This window comes from Rhipicephalus sanguineus, chromosome 6 (assembly GCF_013339695.2).
Source record: "Rhipicephalus sanguineus isolate Rsan-2018 chromosome 6, BIME_Rsan_1.4, whole genome shotgun sequence".
Lineage (NCBI taxonomy): Eukaryota > Metazoa > Arthropoda > Arachnida > Ixodida > Ixodidae > Rhipicephalus > Rhipicephalus sanguineus.
In genome coordinates, this window is record NC_051181.1 from 164,638,238 (window position 1) to 164,656,965 (window position 18,728).

The window sequence follows — 18,728 nt, forward strand, 5'->3', positions numbered from 1 at the left end:
AGCGTTCTGCACTTTGGCAAGATTACAGGTCGGGCGCCAACATGCGTCGCAATCTTGCAGGAATTCCTTCCACTCGACTATGCCACTATAATTATCCAGATCTCACAGCCAACTGTCCTCATTGATAATGTTGCAGGAGTGCTGTTCTGATTATGGCCCGACTCTGTAAGGCCAAAGCGGCGAGTTTCTTTGTCCGGGGAGTGGTAGATAGTACGATCCATATTTTTTTCATTTATATTGGCTACCTCACAGCGAGCCTGTTTGAGGATGCAGCTTTCTGATGCGCTCAACAGTCTAGTCACATGTCACTTTTCAGATTTCACGGGCTTTCTTTATCAACCAGAAAAAATGAACGCACAATTAGTACGTTGTTGAAAATGGAGCAGTTAGATGTCATTCGAATGTGCCTACATATGCCTCATTGAAATTTTGTACTTGTCGAGTTACAAATATAATTATGACTAATTATTTAAACCTAATTAATGAAAAAATAATAGTGGTTGCTCCAGTGTACTAGGAACAATATAAACTAGCTTTGCTTTGCGTAACGTCGTTCCCCTTTCTTTAAATCGTGCTGCACGATAGTTGCGACGCTCTGTGTAGACATCCTGTCCACCTCCACATTTAACTCTTTCGTTACCACGCCTATTCAAATCGATCACCGGTGATCGACAAAAAAAGCTGCCGATTTCGACGCGTTAAAAATTTTTCCCGTGCATGCTGCAGCATCTCGCGTTTAGTTCTGGGACTGCTCTTCTACAATCCGTTTAAATTTTCCCGCTCTGATGACGTTGCGATTTTTGACGGAGTTTTTCGCGAACGAATGCGCATGTGTTACTGGAAAAGGGGGCGTGGCTGCCACACTCTGGAAAAAAATGCGCTGCTCATGTTTGTGCTCCAGTATTATCAACATTTTGGTATCAAACGATTCCTAAGAAGTCAATTATCAAATTGTGTCGTCAGTTCTGCGAGGTAATAAACTTTGGCTGTGATAATTACATGAAAACGACACCTGCTACTCACTAGCGAGCTTTGCTTCAGAGTTTGCGCAATATTATTCAAATACAGCTCGTTTCTGAAGGTCCGTCGCGTCTCTAACTTGTTGATCTGGCCTTTTTAGCCAGTTTGCAGCAGTTTTGGTTTCGTTTCTCTTTATCTACGCGAGAGGGTCGCATCAGGCGTTAGCATCGGCGCGCGCGGCAATCTCTCGGCCGCTCCCATGGCGTCGTCAACCCGCGGGGCTACGTCGCGGGAAAAACGTTCCGCTCGAAAGCGTGCTCAACCCGCTCACGAATTTAGTGAAGCTGAGTCGACCTATGAGTCCGAAGACGACACCAGCTCATCTTCAAGCGCTGACAGCGACGATGCTTCGAGCCAGCCCGGGCCATCCTCAGCTGTGTACCAGTTTCGGCCTTGAGCAGTCTCGTCCGTCGGAAGCGCTTATCTGCCAATCTAGGTGCACGACCTTTGAGATATCCTGGTTATCTGCAGGATACGCGCAGCGCTTGGACAGGATGTGCTGCCGCCGGCAGCCAGAAAGCTTCAATTTTCACCAAGAAAACCGCCCGGCGCGCATCTCGGCCCGGCACACCGGAGCAGCACAAAACGTTTCACGACGGCGCGCGATTTTTTTTTTCCCGTTTTCAGAGAAACTCAGAGAAACTAATTTTGACCAGCTATCCTTCTGGTTGGAGCTCGCTCAACAGCTTCTCGGGGTGGATGCGGATGATGTTCCACGAGTGGAGCCTCCGCCAAAAAAAGTGCAGCACCACCCCAAAAAGATGCCGAAAAGGAAAAACTGCCGCAAGTGCTATGAGGAACGCAAAGTTAAAAAAAAAAAAAAAAAAACGAACGTTCTTTGTGAAACCTGTGGCGTCCACCTGTGCTTCACGAAAACCAGAAACTGCTTCACCGCATGGCACGAGCGGTGAAGCAGTTTTCGATCTGCAGTATTTTTGATCTGTGTGAAAAATGGCTCAATGCAGATTGTTTATTTTTCTTTTAGAATATTCCTAGATCATTTCCCTTCAAAATGTATATTTTGAATTTTGTTTGTTCGTAATATTTTTGTAGATATTATGTTTTGTTTGTATTGTTTTTCTCAAGTTCCTGAAAAAGTGGTAGATTTCAGATTTTTTATAAGTTTTGTAACATCTTTTTTGTTTTAAAACTTGTGTTATCTATAAAGAGCAATTCATTTGGTGTGCTGCAATATTACCTAGAGCATTATTTATACTAGCAATAAATTTCTTGCTCAGACCTATAAAAAATGGACATTTTCATGCGGTAACGAAAGAGTTAATATATTGGAAGCTTTGCTGTAATGCATCCATGCAATTATGCTTCTCCCGACTGAACTAGAATCACCTCCTTCATCAGAATCATTTGCACCAATAAAATGGCATTGTTTTGGTAGATACTGTCAAACAGGCCATTGGGTTCAAAGGGAAGTGCAAGCAATGGAGGTAAAATGCGCAAGGTGAGTGTCTAAAAACAGTAAAACTTCTCGGGCGAGTTGGTTTACATGTACAGAAGTCATTGTAGCACGAAAGGACCCGGACAGAGGAAGTTCAAGACTCGTGGTGCCCTGTTCTTCCTCTGTCCGCATTCTTTTGAGCTACAATGAATTCTGTACATGTCTAAAAACATTGACTGTTCACACAGCAGAGACTTTGTTTGCATTAGCAGGCTTCACTGCAGCACAGTCGTGCAATGCAATGAAAACCACTAATAACAAAGAGACCCCACTACCCTGCATAGCAGTATGCCACCTGCGGCTGTTCATTTTCGAAAAGAGAATCACCATGCTGTTTCAACGATGTAAAAGGCCTCTCGGTCCGATACACACATTCCACAAAAAAGAAAAAGTGGATGAAAAATAAAAAACATGTAAGCCTGACGCCTTCAATGCTGTTTTAGAGCAACAAATTGGTAAATTCCCACTTTTAACAATCTCAGGACAATGTCCAAGACGTGTGGAGCTTTCAGAGTGGCATGTTCTATACAATGAACGAAAGAGGGGAAACTTTTTTTCCAAGAAGCTTGTTTCTTTGTTAGACAAAACCAGATGAATTCAACAGACATTTAGGCCAAGGAAAGAGTAGGGGACGCTAATTGTTGGCATTGGATCCATAATTCGAAGGTTGTGGGTTCAGATCCCATCGACAGAAAGGGTGATTTTCCATCCACTTTCATTCATTTAAATTTACATGATAATTACTATAAGACAGTTAAAGACAACAATTAAAGCCTCATATGCTTTCCTTGGCCTAATTTTCTGACATTTTATACCTTGAGTTACTTATTTACACGTCAAACTATTTCCTGATCCCTTTTGAGTTAAATATATCCAGGTTCAACTTCTTGTCCACATTCATTAAATGGAGATTCATAAATCTTAAATCGAAACAATCAGCCAAGTTCAAATGTGTACTCACTCTTCCAGTATCCGCTCTGCCAAGTGGTGAGCAAAGTCAAAGGCATCACAGATTGGCAGAAAGGACAAGGCGAACTCAATGTCTGTAAGGAGTCGGACAGAAAATACATCAATAACCTTCAATCAGTACCAAAATAAAGAGTATTAGATAGTTACTTACAATAGCTGCTGTAAACTGTTCTGCTACTTAGTTGCAAACGTAACTGAGCATGCACCCAAACTTAGCATCCATGACCACATTAGACAAGCTCCCTTGATACAAGCTGCTCCACTCAAATTATGGTGAGAACTATTAGCCAATGTTGTAGTCTAAGCATTTGTACAAATGCAAAAAAAAATACATCTAAGGGACCCTTTAACCCATGAGCTGCAATATAGCACAATGCTGCTTCCTTGCTGCAGCAGTTTTCTGATGGTTGCATTACTAGGTGTGAAATAACTACAGTACCACCCAGCAGCTATCAAGGAACGCACGACCATGGAAAATCAGTACAGCAAACGAAGCACCTGGAATGGACTTGACAGCAGCATCATAGATGAGGGAAGGGATTTTGGCCTTGAGGACAGCATCTTGAGCTTCTGCATCATCCTTCACAACAAGAAAAGCACATAAGATAACTACACATCCAGGCATTACATATGTGATGTTGTAAGGTACTTGTGCATAAGTGTGCTGCCAAGTAGCACACAAAGACAAAGAAGCAAATGTTGCGCAATCGGCTGTGGACCCTGTACAGTAAAACCTCACTAATTCGAACTCAGATATTTGAAAATCCTGCTTAATTCGAAAGATTTCTGCAGTCCCGTATTTTGCAATGTAACCTTCAGTGGATAATTTGAAGCGGCGATCAGCCCCAGCCTGGTTAAATCGAAAACTTTGCGTGCCATGTGCCAATTCCCGATCCCGATTTCGCCGCAAATCCGTTTAAATGTTGTCCCTTATGAGCCGCAAGGCAATGTAGTGTAGCGATACTAATGGGTGACAGATGAAACACCCTAGCCTCGCTGCTGCCAGGGCAAAAAAAAAAAAAGAAAAAGAAAAAAGAAAAGCGGTCTCATCGTCAGCTGAAATGTATGCCTGCGGGAAAGAAGACGTGCTTCACTGCAACACAGTGGCGACACGTGGGCAGCATGTTTCATGCTTCTCGAAATGTCAGCACGTCGTCATTTACCCATTCTTTCTGGTAAGGTAAAGAAATTAATAAAGGACGGTTTGACAGTATTCGCGATGTATGCAAACCTCTGAATGGCGGTTGCTCCGGCAATTTGTGCACTTGCACTGCCGGAGGAGGAGTTCTTGCCTGCAACACCTACTTTGAAAACTTCAGTGATCACGTTTTCCAGCCAGGACACTATGCGAATTCTGTCACAGTGGCCATTATTAAATTATTATTTGACAGAAAAAAATGGGTGAATGGTCTCATCATGACGCGCTGACGCTGCGAGGAGAAGGTGATATGCTGCCCACGTGTCACCACTGTGTTGCAGTGAAGCACGTCTTCTTTTCCGCAGGCACGCATTTCCGCTGACCACAGGCCCGTTTTTCTTTTTTTTTTCTCGCTGGCAGCAGCGAGGCCTGCCGTTTTCCCATATTTGCGGCAAAATTGGGACCAGGTGTTCCTGGAAAACAAAACCCTTGGAGCCGCAAACTAGCAGGCACAGCAAACGACTACCTCTGATTACTTTCAGTAATTCCAAGGTTCCTTGCATCCCACTTTTTGTATGTTTCGTTAATTCGAAAACCTGCTTAATTTGAAGACATTTCACAGTCCCAGTGACTTTGAATTAACAAGGTTTTACTGTATATATATTTTTTAAAATATATGTTCCTATCTTTTCTAGCTACTTGTGGTCACCTTGGCAATATGTCTTACAGCAGCGGTTTCAAATTTTGGTTATGCAGAAACAAATGAGTTCCCTTGACACACCCGTGCAATCATGGCTTTGCTCTTCCCACATGCAACAATGCAGGCCATTCACCTAATCGCTATGGTGAGCACGCCAATAAATGTACTAGTACATTTTCACTTTTATTCCTGTGCCTCCTAGAAACTGCGAATTCACAATAAAAGGCCAAATAATTAGTGAAGGGCAACGCAACAACCGTGCTACAGTTTTATGATTTTCCGCCAAGCCAAATAAGCTTATTTCTGTTTCGATGCCATGGATCAACTGTTGAGATGAGCTTTAAATAAAATCAAACAAGCTTCTCCTCGGCCAGATGTGACTGCCCATACTCCCAACCCACTTACCTCTTTCTCCTCAATGCAAAGCACTTCCTTTCTTTTTCTCATCTAGGAGGACAAAAAAAGAAAGAACAAACAATATACAAAAATCCAGTATTTCACCTTTTGAAACCAAGCTGTAACAGGGTTCATACAGGTTTCCAAAGAAAACATTCAAATATATCGACTTTCCAGGATCTGTCACAGCTTTTTCAAGGACTCAAAGTGACATGCAAAGTTGGAATTTTCTTACTCTAAAATTTTTAAAAATCACTAATTTTATTGCACTTACAATAAATAAATGGATACCACAATTATAACAAAAACATCTAGTCTTGATAACTTCTCTCAAGATAACAACGCACAATGAACGCTTACAAAAGCAGTTGAGATTTCTCTGTATAGGCTTGAAGTTCACCAAATATATTAAAAACATACAGTGTAGTGTTATTTCACTTATATAAAGATAAATAAATGTATATCACAATGATGTTAATAATGACTAGCCTGGATCACTTTGCAAGTCCTAAACCGTACAAAAAAAAAAAAAAGCTCACAACACACAATGAATTTTTACAACAGCGGTTGAGATTTCTCCAGTATAAGCTTGGTGAAGTTCACCAAACATATTCAAAACATTCAGCGTAATGTTGTTTCAGTTATACAAAGATAAATAAATGTACTAGGAGGTATGCACTTGATGTCATCTGCGAGGAGCGCTAGCAGTGGGGTCGCCATTTTGCAGGTCCACGCACTCGCCACACGCACAAAAAGCTCGCAGCACATGTTTGAGCGCTTTTTGTTTTGGTTAGTGTAGTTTGGAAGGGAAACATAGGAAGCCATCAGGAGAGCGCGAAGCACTGTGCTAGAGAGACTGGAAAGCTATGCAAACACAGATTTCGCCTTCGCCGCAGGTCTGCCTGGCCATGCCAGCCCTGGCAGCAGCAGCGACATCGCAAGAAGAAAGCATGACTGATGCTGAGTGACAAGTTTGGTCGGTTCAGTTAGCGCCCCTCTTCACCGTGTGCTGGACCTTACTTCTTTGTAAAGCACTCATGCTGCTTAAACTAAGCATTTGAGCGGTTACCTTGCGTAGATGCGGTGCTGGCGTTCTGCGCAACTGACAGGACATTTCGATGTCACCACTGTGCTCACACCGTGTTAAATGCACATCTATGTTTTTGTGCGGTTTCTAACACGATCACTACTGCTGTACACAATAAGCTGTCATTTCCAAGTCAGTGGAAGATCACATAGTAGCGCGAAACCATTTTTCCCTTGCCTCTGCCTAGCCGCACCGAAAGTGTGGCAGTTTCCCCAGCGCTTGAACAGCCCTCGTTGATGCCTCGGTGGCGAGCAGCATGGCGCGGAGGAGGAGTTGGCCATGCCCACCTCTGAAATTATGCTGTCTCCATGTGATTGGGACGGCCGGAGAGAAACCTGCCGGCGCACAATCTCAGAGGCCATGTTTTCAAGAAAAAAGATATCTAAGAGCGTTGGGTTGTGCACAGTCGACACTTGCAGTGCACCACTGCTCAAACAAAAAGAAGTAACAACTGAGACAGTTATTAGTTCACACTCGTTCTGCGTATACCTGTGCGTTCTTTTCGAGCGTCCTTCTTTATGTTAAAGCAGCGTGCTGCAAGTGCCGAGCTGTGACAGTTGCTCGCTCGTGCTTGTCTTTTGTGTGCTCTCTTTGTGCGTCCTTTGTGCTTGTGCGTCGCACTGCAAGTATCGAGTTGCTTGCCGTTCTTCGTGTGACATTCTAGTTTCTTGCTATCGCATTCGCTGCTCCGCCCTCGCGGCGAAACTGTGACTTTTTTTTTGTCCTGTGCAGTTTTCCAAAACGGAATCATGTGCGTTCACACCACATTAGTGCTTCTGAAAACGGGAGCTCGTCAGGCTACCACTTAAAGGAGTCCTGACACAAAAATTTTTGCCCCGCGTTTTTTTGCTGCAATGAGTTGCTGGGGCCTGTTAGTCATCACACGGCACACCGATTGCTGCAGCGCGCGACAGATAATTAATTACAAGCTCCTCATTACCGACACAGCCTCAGTTTCGGTTTGACAGAGATCCAAAAACGGCAAGCCGCTGGGTGCAACTATCACCACCTAGCGAGTGAAACGCTCGGTCACGTGAGCACACAGAACAGTGACGCATTTCCGCGCGGTCTGTCGTCGTCGGGCTCATCGTCGTCCGATGGCGACGATTTTCTTGCGGCGGGGATCGAAGGAATTTTCGACGTGGCGATTCACTTCATGTTTAACCCGCTGGCGAGGAGCGATTTGTCGGGAAGCGCGTCAAAACAGAAATGGCGGCTACGACGTCATCGAAACTTGTACCGGCTGCAACGGTTACGTAGGGGAAGTAGGGGGGTCACCTCGGGTCACCTCCAAGGGTGTCAATGCACTAGGTGCGGCCTATAATGCTGGATCGCGCTCGCGAACTTCAAAATTCATATAACACACCTTCCAAGCTTTATTCGCTGCCGATATTTTGCAGATGGTACACGCACGTACACGGGAATCGATCCAGCAGGCTATCTCGGCCGCGAAATTTTGTGTCAGTACCCCTTTAAGGAGGTCGCAGTGTCGATATGAGAGCGCACTGCTCAGGAAATTCAAGGATCAGAAAAAATTCCAGGCCTTTTAAGGGCCTTGAAAACGCTTTTTTCAAATTCAAGGGTTTTCAAGGATTTCAAGGACCTGTATGCACCCTGTGTAATAACTTAAGAGGGTTTTACCTGCCAAAACCCTGATATGACTGAAGCGCGCTGTAGTGGGGTACTGCGCATTAATTCTCACTGCCTGGGTTCCTTAATGTGTGACTAAATCAAAGTGCACGGGCACTTTTGCTATCCGCCCTCACAGCAATGTGGACACTGCACTGTAAAGCCGCGCAACTGAAGTGACCAAGCACCAACAGCCGACAGCTTGGCAGCTACAACAATGCAGTTTCTGTTACGGAACCACTACAATTCCTCATGTAGTGCAGCTACAGTGAACTAGTACAGCAGTGGAGGTTACGCTGCTCATGTGGCATTGGCACAATATATGCAAAGAACACCTGCTTGGCGCAGCATGTCTTGACGCAGCACTTCCATCCCCAATAGTATTTAATGGAGATTGCCAGACTCACCTTGTCAACAAAAATCAGCTCCATTCGGAAGTACTGCAACCATGTAACAAAAGAAAGCAATGAGAAACGTACAGCAGAGACACCAGAAAGGGCTGCCATACCTCATGCCAAAGCAGGAATGACTTGTTGTTGAACAGCAACCCCCTTTGAAGAAGCTTGCGTGCCATTTCAGGAGAGGAGTTGCACTCAAGCTGCCACTTTGCAGCAGCCACCCAGATCTCTGGTAGAACAAAAGCAGCAACCTCATGCTAAACACTTCAAACTTGGTGCTATAATGTTTATCATCAAATGTTGACAAGTGTAGCTGACCCATGTATTTGAACCAATGCAGCCAATAATGCGTACAGTTGTCTGGGGAAGAAATGCCTTGCAGTGTGAACCGATGACAAGGATGTACTCATTAGCTTGCTTAAAATTCTCCAGTTTTACGTCCGGAACCACATTATCCTAATGAGGCATGTCGTCGTAATAGACAACAGATTGATTCTGACCACTCGCTGTTCTAACCAGCCAATCTAAGCACATAGGCACCTTGCCCTTGTCGAAATGCAGCCACCACAGCCAGAAAGAAACCCGCAACCTCAAGTTCGGCAGTACAACACTAAAACCACTAGGCTACCACCTAAGTTCTCTAGGCTTGCTTCTAGTTGTGATTTTTGAAGCTAGATGGCAATGCTTGACAATTTTAATGGCATTGTGCACACTATTTCTCTTGATTAAAGGTTATTTGAGCATTTGCAATGAAAAAATGGCTGCCTCTATGGCTCAATTCTGGAAAATTCTTTATTATTTATTCAAGAATTACCCCGCATTGCCCTTAGCGTTACAGCAGGGGGGGGGGTGTTTACAACAGAGATACAAATAAGTCTTCATTTGCACAACATACTTGTTTTTCAGAAAGCTTGTGCCATTCTGCTACACACTTCGGAAAAAAGAATTAGCGAACATACAAGTCCTGGGCCGGTATTCATGGATTTTGAGTTTGTGATCGTTACGTTTAGAAAGATAAAAAGGTGTCTTTTAAGTAAGTGTCCTTGTTTATGCCTACCTTGTTGTTATATATTTGAAAAAACAATTTCAGCCTTAACTTCCGTTGGCACAAGACAACAACTCCCAGTTCAATTGTTGTTTCATCATTGTGACACTGTCTGTTCTACGATACCTGCTCAGGACGTACCTGGCTACTCTGTTTTGAATACTTTCCATCTGAGAAGTAAGATTGGCTTCCGATGGATCCCATAGTGGGCAGGCGTACTCTAATATTGTTCTTACACCTGTAGTAAACACATTCCATTTTAATTCAATCTCTCGACATCTTAGATTTCGTTGAACAAAGTTCAGCGCCCGTCCAGCCTTACCAACTATCTCACTAATATGCGCTTTCCATGAACGATCAGCAGAAAACACGACACCTAAGTACTTAGAAACATCAACTGTGGTAACCAACTTACACAGTAGTTATTTATCAGTGGTTTTTGCGTTTCAGTGAAACACATATGGACGCACTTTTTAGCATCTAGACACACGTTCCACTGTTTACACCCCAGTCATGTATTCTATTCAAGTCTCCCTGAAGTGCTGTCGCATCCTGGTCAGAAGATATTTTTTGGTACACCACGCAACCATCTGCAAACAGTCGTAAGGTGGACGTAATACCCAAATTTATGTCGTTAATATATATAAAAAATAATGTAGGTCCCAATACGGAGCCCTGTGGGACTCCTGAGGTGACGTTTATGTGACTCGATTTTTTGCCATTAACAACACACTGGCTGCGCTCCAATAAGATATTTTCAATCCATTTGATAGCATCACTATGTATACCTATTTGCTGAAGTTTGTAAATAAGAAGTGAGTGGGTAACCGTGTCGAAAGTTTTTCGAAAATCTAAAAACAAACAATCTATCTGGCCTTCAGAATCAATTTCACACCCTAAATCGTGATAGAATTATACAAGTTGTGTAGTGCAGGGCAAGCCCTTATGGAAGCCATGCTGTTCTTTAATTAGGATACTGTTCTCTACGAGGTGATTCATGATAACTGAGTAAATTATGTGTTCCATTAATTTGCATACATGTCGGGGAAATGGGCCTATAATTTTGGACATCTTTTCTCGAACCACCTTTATGAATTGGCATGACGTGTGTATTCTTCCAGTCGTAAGGCAGTTTACTGGTGCAGAGCGACTGCGTAAAGATAACAAAAAGATAAAGGAAAACCGTCGAAGTGCAGCGCTTTAGCACGCGAGGCGAGATGCTGTCAGGACCAACTGCCTTGGATTCGTCCAATTGCTCCAACAACTTTTTTATACCGGACACGCTGAGTTCCACCTGTGCCATAGGCAGCACACTGCTAACAGGGGTCGTTAAACTGTCGCATTTCGCTGGAAGAAATACTGAACGGAAGAACTCATTTAGATATGTTGCCTCAGCTTCATCATCCGTGACGACTTGGTTATTGCAAATGATTCCTGGAATGCCCAGGTCACTTGATCCGCACTCCTTTAAATACTTCTAAAAAAGCTTAGGATTGGTTTTCAACCTTTCATTTAGTCCTTTGAAATAATTTTCTTTTGCGATCTTCTACTGAGCTTATAATTAAGCGTTATTTGGGCCAACCTCTCATAATGAGCCTTGCTCTTCGTTTTCTTATACTGCACAAAAATCTGTTTCCTTTTTTGTATAATTCATATAATGGATGATGTAACCCAGTTTTTTACATTTTTTAAGTTTGGAAGAATGTACGTTTGGTATATGTTCGTTCGCAAGCTTACCCAATTTCACTTTGAACGTATTCCACAGCTCATGAATGTCACATTCGTCCACTAAGCATTCAAAAGTAGGCAGGTATTGAAGTAGTTTTTGGTTTACTTTCATAATCCGCTTTATTATAAAAAAATATCTTTCTATTCTCGCAAGAAGTAAATCATTGACTTTTGGTTTTGACTGTCGCAACAACAGCCGAATGGTTGCTACTTCCTGGCACGACTGTTGTAGAGCTTACTACATTAGGTGAGCTTGAAAACAACCAATCTAGGACATTACCTCTGCATGTTGGTTCTCTTACATATTGTACTTGACCATATGTGTCTACAACCTTTTTCATTTCAGTGTTCACAGCACAACGGGCAACAATGTCACAATAATCATCCTGCCAACACAAGCCCGGCAGATTACATTCACCAATGAACAGTATCACTTCGCCAGACACTTCTGAGACAATCTCATACAAGGTGCGAATTGCGCTCAGATCAAAGTTCGGCGCATGGTAGACCGAGCCAACAACCAAACTAGAGTTGTTAGGCAACAATTTTGCACCAGACTGTTTTGATAGCCTCGTGACAGATATCTAGAGCGCTAGACGGCAGTGTCAAATGAACAAGCAGAAAAACCCCCCTTCCGAGGCTCGGCCACTCTTTACAGTAAGCCGTAAAGATCTGCCACGGACCGATCGGAACACTGAGTGTTAACTTTCGTTACTTCCTCTAATACAACCAGATTATGCCAATAAAGACATAGCAGTACATGATAATAACATTGTCGGATGGCATGCTTCAGAAGCACCATATTCACTCAATTTTAGATCGCTTTTTTTCTGAAAAAATTACTGTAACTTTGCATACACTTAGGATTAGAGTGCAAATCGTAACTCAATGGCATTAGAAATTTCTATTACTGAATCCGAACCCTCACATTTCGCTTCAGCTGGAAATGCTGAGGTAGCTAGCTCTGTGCCTGCTCTAAGTTCGCTAGGATGCCATGGTCTGTGAAGCACTTGAATGTGGTGCTTAAAAATACACGGAAGGCCCTAAATATGAAATGTTCTGGGCTGTTGACAGAAGAAAGAAGGCCGACAACAGGGACAACAAGCTATACTCAGTGTGTTGAAGCTGGGGTGCAACAAGTTTTCTTTGTAAATGTTAGAACAACTTGTCATTACTACCTTCCTTACCACAAAAAACTGGTGAGCGAACAGCGATTTCTGGCCATGAAAACTGGGTGCACACTACGATGAAGACAGCACCGCAATCAAATAAACATGGTACATGATGAAAGAACAGCTGTAGCACACATTGCAAACAGTGTTTTCTACAGCTGAAAACACAAAGACTGCTCACCTGGCCTGTGACTGTGGAGATTTAGCATGCGGGTATAAAGTGTTCCCACTACATGGTTCCAACCCTGCAATAAGAAAGGGTTCTGCTTTCGTCACCTGAAAAACTGACAATCTATACAATCAAGATGACATATCCCATTTCTCTGACACCATGCTCTGCTGCAAGAGTAGTGTGGCATGCGACAAAAATGATGCTGGCTACACCTCTGTGCATTAAAAAAAAAAAAAGGCAATATCCTTCACAAGGTTGGATTCTGTAGCACTAGCAACTTTTCATATAGAGCAAAAGATCCACTCACCATGCGTACACAGAAATCAATGTGCGAAAGCCACAGCTTTGAGTCGCCACTGAACATGAGCACAGCCTTCTGCATTAAAAGACCAACAGAAGATACAATGTTACGAAAAAGGCCTGCCGACTTCATGCAATAGTACGGCTTGCCTTAAACAGCTTGTTGATTCTCCTTGCAATCATGTGATCAATCTCGGGTCTCTTATCTGTGATTCTAAGCCTCTGGAACAAACAAAAACAGCAACAGTGAACAGTTACAGTACAATACACACAGTTTTCAGTAAATATGTTTGAATAGCAGCTCTTACCGCTCTTCTCTTCTGAAGCAGCTCATACAGGTTCAGCTCATACTAAAACAGGAAAAAAAAAAAATGCTGCATATACATTTCTTATAGATGGCAGTGCTACAGCAAGAAATGATATTTCTCAATGAACAATATATGCACTACAGAGTGTGCCAACATCGGAAGTGGTTATATGCACAAGTGGCAAAGTTGCACAAGTATCGCTCCTTTTCAAGTGTCAGTGGCGAGTCCCTGCCACTAGAAGGGCCAGTAACCTACAGCGTATAGGCTTGGGCGTGTTGGTAATACATTTTGCTATGTTAGGGCACTTGTTAACAAAACAGAGGACAGAAGGACAACACGGACACCTCCCAGCACAGCAACCTACACTTTGCCGCTTCATGGTTCTCACTCTTTTGCAGCATCACTACTACCAGAGCCTGGGTCAACAGCAAAATGTCCGTATTATAACAATTCTTTATTGTCTTTTCAGAACACTGAAAGCGGGCAGCCTGGTCACGAGCTCAGAGTCCTCGGTCGCGCCACTTCATTCTACTCGTCCTCGCTCGCTTGTCCAAAAGCTCACATACAATACTTCCCCCCTCTAGTGACGCTTATTAATACTTGAAGTCAGTTCGATGACGGCATCTTCACATGGACAGTCGATCTGGCGCCTTCAGAATATGACCATAGCGGCTGCGTGGCCTACCGTCTGGAACGGGTTGTGAGCGTTGTGTGGGCTGCGTTTTCTCCAGCGTCCCTGCTTCAGAGGCCGAATCTGCGTCCGCATTAGGAGACGAACCAAAAGCTGCAGGTGCATCTTTCGTCTCACACTCGGCACTGAACTTAGTCTTGTAGGGCAGCGATTGTGTTCGTCTGCATCGTCTTCTGGCCAAGAATAATAGGGTGATTCTTGAACGGCGTTTGCAATCCCCGTGTGCCTTCTCTTCATATGATCCACATGACGCCTGTACTTCCGGCCATCTTGGGTCATGGTTACAAACGACCTTTTGCCGCATTCTTTAAATACTACAGCGGGTAGCCATGCGGGGTTGTTGAGGAAATTCTTAACCCACACCTTGTTGCCTGGCGCATAATGTTCTGCCATGTAAGCCACATCATCCACCTTCCCCTTTTGAGTAAGTTTTCGCGGGTGTAGCGCATCCAGGTGAGACGGTCCGAACATGAGTTCTGCAGGCGTTTTCTGCGTTTTGGTGTGCGGTGTCGTATGCTGCTTGAATAAAAACCGCGATAGCCGGCAGGAAAGACTTCCCTCGGTCAGTTTCTTGAGAGGCATTCTCACTTCTGCCACCATATGTTCCGCTTGCCCATTTGTAACCGGATGATATGGAGCTGATGTTATGTGCTTGATCATGTTCAGTTTGAAGAAGTGTTTCTTTTCGGACGAAACGAATGCTGTTCCATTATCGGAAACTATCATTTGCGGTATGCCAAAAGTGACGAACAGTGACCGTAGCACATCCGCTGCAGCGGAAGTAGACTGTGACGGCACATGTCTTACTTCTAACCACTTGGAGTAAGCATCCACTACGATTAAAAGGCTCTTATTTTTCACCGGCCCTGCGAAGTCAACATGAACGACCTTCCATGGTTCATTTGGACGGGGCCATTCCGGAATCGCAACAGCGGAAGGAAGACGGCTGTGCATTTGACACGTCTCGCATGATTGCACCTTGGACTCCATGTCGGCGTCCAACCCAGGCCACCACAGGTGACTGCGAGCAAAACGTTTCATCGTGGTTATTCCCGGGTGAATGGCATGAAGAAGCGTCAAAGCTTCCTCTCGTTTCCATTCGAATCACGACTCGTGTGCCCCATAATACGCAACCACGGTGCGTGGAGAGTTCATGTACCCGACTCTTGTACGGTTGGAAACTTGCGCCCTGCCATGATGCCGTTGATCCTGTTTGTAGCCCATGGTGAACTTCAGATAGCGTGGAGTCTTCCCCTGTCAGTCTGGCTATCTTCCCAGCAGTCAGTGGAGGTTTTCGCAACCCTTCAATCATCAACACGTTCCCCGGTGCCGCCAGCTCATCGACATTGGAGGCCAGAGGAAGTCTAATGAGCGCATCTGCCTTCTGGTGTCTTTTCCCTTCTCGGTACACCAACTCGTAGTCATAAGCGCTCAAATTCACGCACCAGCAAAGCATTTGCGGTGATAAAACTTGCTGAATCTGTTTCCTAGGGCACATCATTCCAAGAAGCGGCTTATGGTCAGTCACAATGAGTACATGCCGACCAGCAATATACTAGTGAAAGTGCATGACTCCAAAAACAACTGCAAGTCCTTCCCTGTCAAGCTGGGAATAATTTCTCTCACATTTTCCGAGGGTTCTTGATGCAAATGCTACTGGTATTTCTTGTCCGTTTCCGTCCAGCTGCGCAAGTACAGCTCTTAAACCATAAGGCGAAGCATCGCAGCTCAGCATCAGCGGACGAGAATCGTCGTAATGCGCAAAAACCTTACGTTCACGCAGCGCGTCCTTAAGTCTGTTGAAAGCAGCCTTGAGTGGAGCTTCGGCAATTGATGCCTTGTCACGGAGGAACCGGCTGTAAAAGCTTATCATTCCTAAAAAGGACTGTAGTTCCGACTTGTTTGTTGGTTCTGGTGCACTCGTTATTGCTTCGACTTTTTCAGACGTTGGCTCAACTCCCTTAGAGCTCACTCTGTATCCCAGGAACTGCACTTCACGTACACCAAATATGCACTTTTCTTTGTTGGCTTTAAGGCCTGCTTGTTGCAAACGCTGCAGAACTGCTTCCAGGCGATCTAAATGCTCTTCATTCGACGCTCCCATGATGAGGATGTCGTCCAAATAGGCGCAAGCCTCGGGCAATCCAGCGAGCAGAGTATCCATCAAGCGTTGGAATATAGATGGTGATGCTGAAATGCCGAATGGTAGCCATTTCACTGTGTACAAGTCTTTAATTGTATTGATGGTCAGCATCTCTGAAGTGGCCTTGTCGACATGCAGTTGTTGATAAGCCTGTGTTAAATCAATCTTGGAGAATATCTGTCCACCCCGAAGAGTTGCCAGCAACTCAGCTGCCGTTGGCAGGGGATACGCTGTGGGCTTGATGCTCGCATTCACTGTGCTTCTATAGTCCCCGCACAATCGCGAAGATCCATTCTTCTTCCTCACCACTACCACGGGCGTAGCCCAATCCGAAGTGGCGATGCACTCGATTATGCCTTGGGCCTGGAGCTTGTCGAGTTCTCGACAGATGGCATTGCGTAAAGCAAATGGCACTTGCCGGCATTTCAGAAACTTGGGTATCACGTCTTCGGCTAGGTCGATGCGTACAGGTGGGCCTGAATGTCCAGTGAGATCGCCGTCGAACACCGCAGAGAACTTGGCTAATATGTCTTCCATGGTTGTTCCCGTGAGATTGTTGACCCCATGCATCGTAATTCCCAGTTTTTCGAACCAATTTCTTCCTAACAAACTGGCTCCAACTCCTCCAGCCACGAGCAAAGGTAGCTGGGCTTTGATTTTTTTTAAGGAAACCTCGATGAGCACGGAGCCTATGATGTCTAGGCATTCTCCCGACCATGTCCGTAGAGCAAGTTTGCGTTCTCTTAACACCGGGGCATCCTGAGGCCAGAGGTGAGCAAAAGTCGCTCCACTTATTATAGAGAACGCCGCTCCCGAGCCGACTTCTATCTCAAGTGGCCGACCAGAAAGCCGGACTGTCACGACAAACCTTGGTGTGGTTGTCATCTGTGGTTTCGTGTGAAAAACAGTAAAAAGGTAGTCGCAGTCATCCTGTTCATCGAACACCTCCCTTTTTTCTTCTAAACAATGGCTTCCTTGGTACTTTTGTGCCTTAGCCTTTTTAAGGGACACTAAAGGCAAATATTAAGTCGACGTTGATTGTTGAAATAGCGGTCCAGAAACCTCGTAGCGCTGCTTTTATGCCAAAGAAGTGCTTATTTTGCAACAAAATCACGTTTTTAGTGGTCCGCATCGCGTCAGCGCGCTTCAAATCTCCCGCCTGAAAATACGACTCTCATACGTCACTGCTGCCATGCCCAACGTTGCCCGCTTTTACTGCGCGGCCGCCGACACTAGTAGCATCCGAGCGGAAGTAGCGGGACCCACAGTAGCAACAACGGCGCTGCGGCAAAGACTTGCTCGGATGGGCACATTCAAAGCCGTCACCAAGTTGCGGTTGGTATCGTAATCCTCAGTACGAAAGTGCAGCGAGCACACACGCAGAGGTTTTGACTGTTTAGCACACTGGCGCAATGTCATGACACTAAGCTACTTCGAGCGTAAGGGTTCATTCCGCGGCACCCAGTGAAAAGACACACCGGTTTCCTTGCTGCAGCACTGGCGTTGTGCACCATTCGGGCATCCGGCAATATCACACGCATGCGGCATTTTGTCGAACTTTCTGTCACAGCTACTTTCACGAGCGCGCAAAACACGCACGGCAGTACGCGATCCCGAAACTACCACTGAGACGGGCGAGGCACAGTTCGGCGAAAACGGAACCTTTGAACCACGCGCGCCGTTCCCCATGGCAACGCCACGGAGGTTTTGTTTTCCATGAATCAAGCGGAAACGAACAAACAGCATTTTATTACGTCTTTTGATGCTCGGAATGTTCTTTTTTTACTGCTGCTAGTTTCATTACTAGCGATTTATTGTAGGCCGACTTCCCTACGTCATCGGGATCACTTCGAAAATGTCCCACTCGTGGCGCTCATTATGTGATACATTTAGCTTAATTTCTCGGTAAGTAGGGCACTGCTGTTGATAATATTGTCGTTTTAGAAGTTGTCATACATTGGGCTTTCACTCTGACATAAATTGTTATTTGCCTTTAGTGTCCCTTTTAGAGAGACAAGCTTTGGCGATGTGTCCCTTCTTGCAGCAGATGTTACACGTGGCATTTTTGAAGAAACGCTTCTCGGCCTTATGATCTGCTAAACATCGGAAGCTCTGAGGCGGCTTGCTTGTGATGCCCTCACGAACATTCTGATGATTTACAGCGAAAGTGTCAGCCTGTTGCTGACTGCCTTGTATCTGCCTCTGCTGGTCTCTTGCTGATTCAGCCGTCAACACGAGTTCGTAGGCTTTCTTAAATGTTAGCTTATCCTCAGCTAGCAACCTTTGTTGAAGATAAGAATCATGGATTCCACATACCAGTCTGTCTCGTAGCATCACTTTCAAAGGTAGCCTTGTGCTCCCTGCTTGAGACTGGAC

General features: G+C 44.8%; 1 protein-coding gene across 2 annotated transcripts in view; it reads right to left on the bottom strand.

Moving 5' to 3' along the window:
* LOC119396982 (U3 small nucleolar RNA-associated protein 6 homolog) overlaps positions 1-18,728 on the bottom strand; it is a 71,195-nt gene that overhangs the window by 48,637 nt on the left and 3,830 nt on the right. For both annotated transcript variants that reach the window (XM_037664383.1, XM_049417294.1), the window contains exons 3-11: positions 13,519-13,560; positions 13,361-13,432; positions 13,218-13,286; positions 12,920-12,983; positions 8,904-9,022; positions 8,803-8,835; positions 5,689-5,730; positions 3,944-4,025; positions 3,438-3,519 (exon numbers count right to left, since the gene is read on the bottom strand). In XM_037664383.1, the coding sequence (XP_037520311.1) occupies positions 3,438-3,519; positions 3,944-4,025; positions 5,689-5,730; positions 8,803-8,835; positions 8,904-9,022; positions 12,920-12,983; positions 13,218-13,286; positions 13,361-13,432; positions 13,519-13,560 (605 nt within the window). The remainder of the gene's footprint in view (positions 1-3,437; positions 3,520-3,943; positions 4,026-5,688; positions 5,731-8,802; positions 8,836-8,903; positions 9,023-12,919; positions 12,984-13,217; positions 13,287-13,360; positions 13,433-13,518; positions 13,561-18,728) is intronic.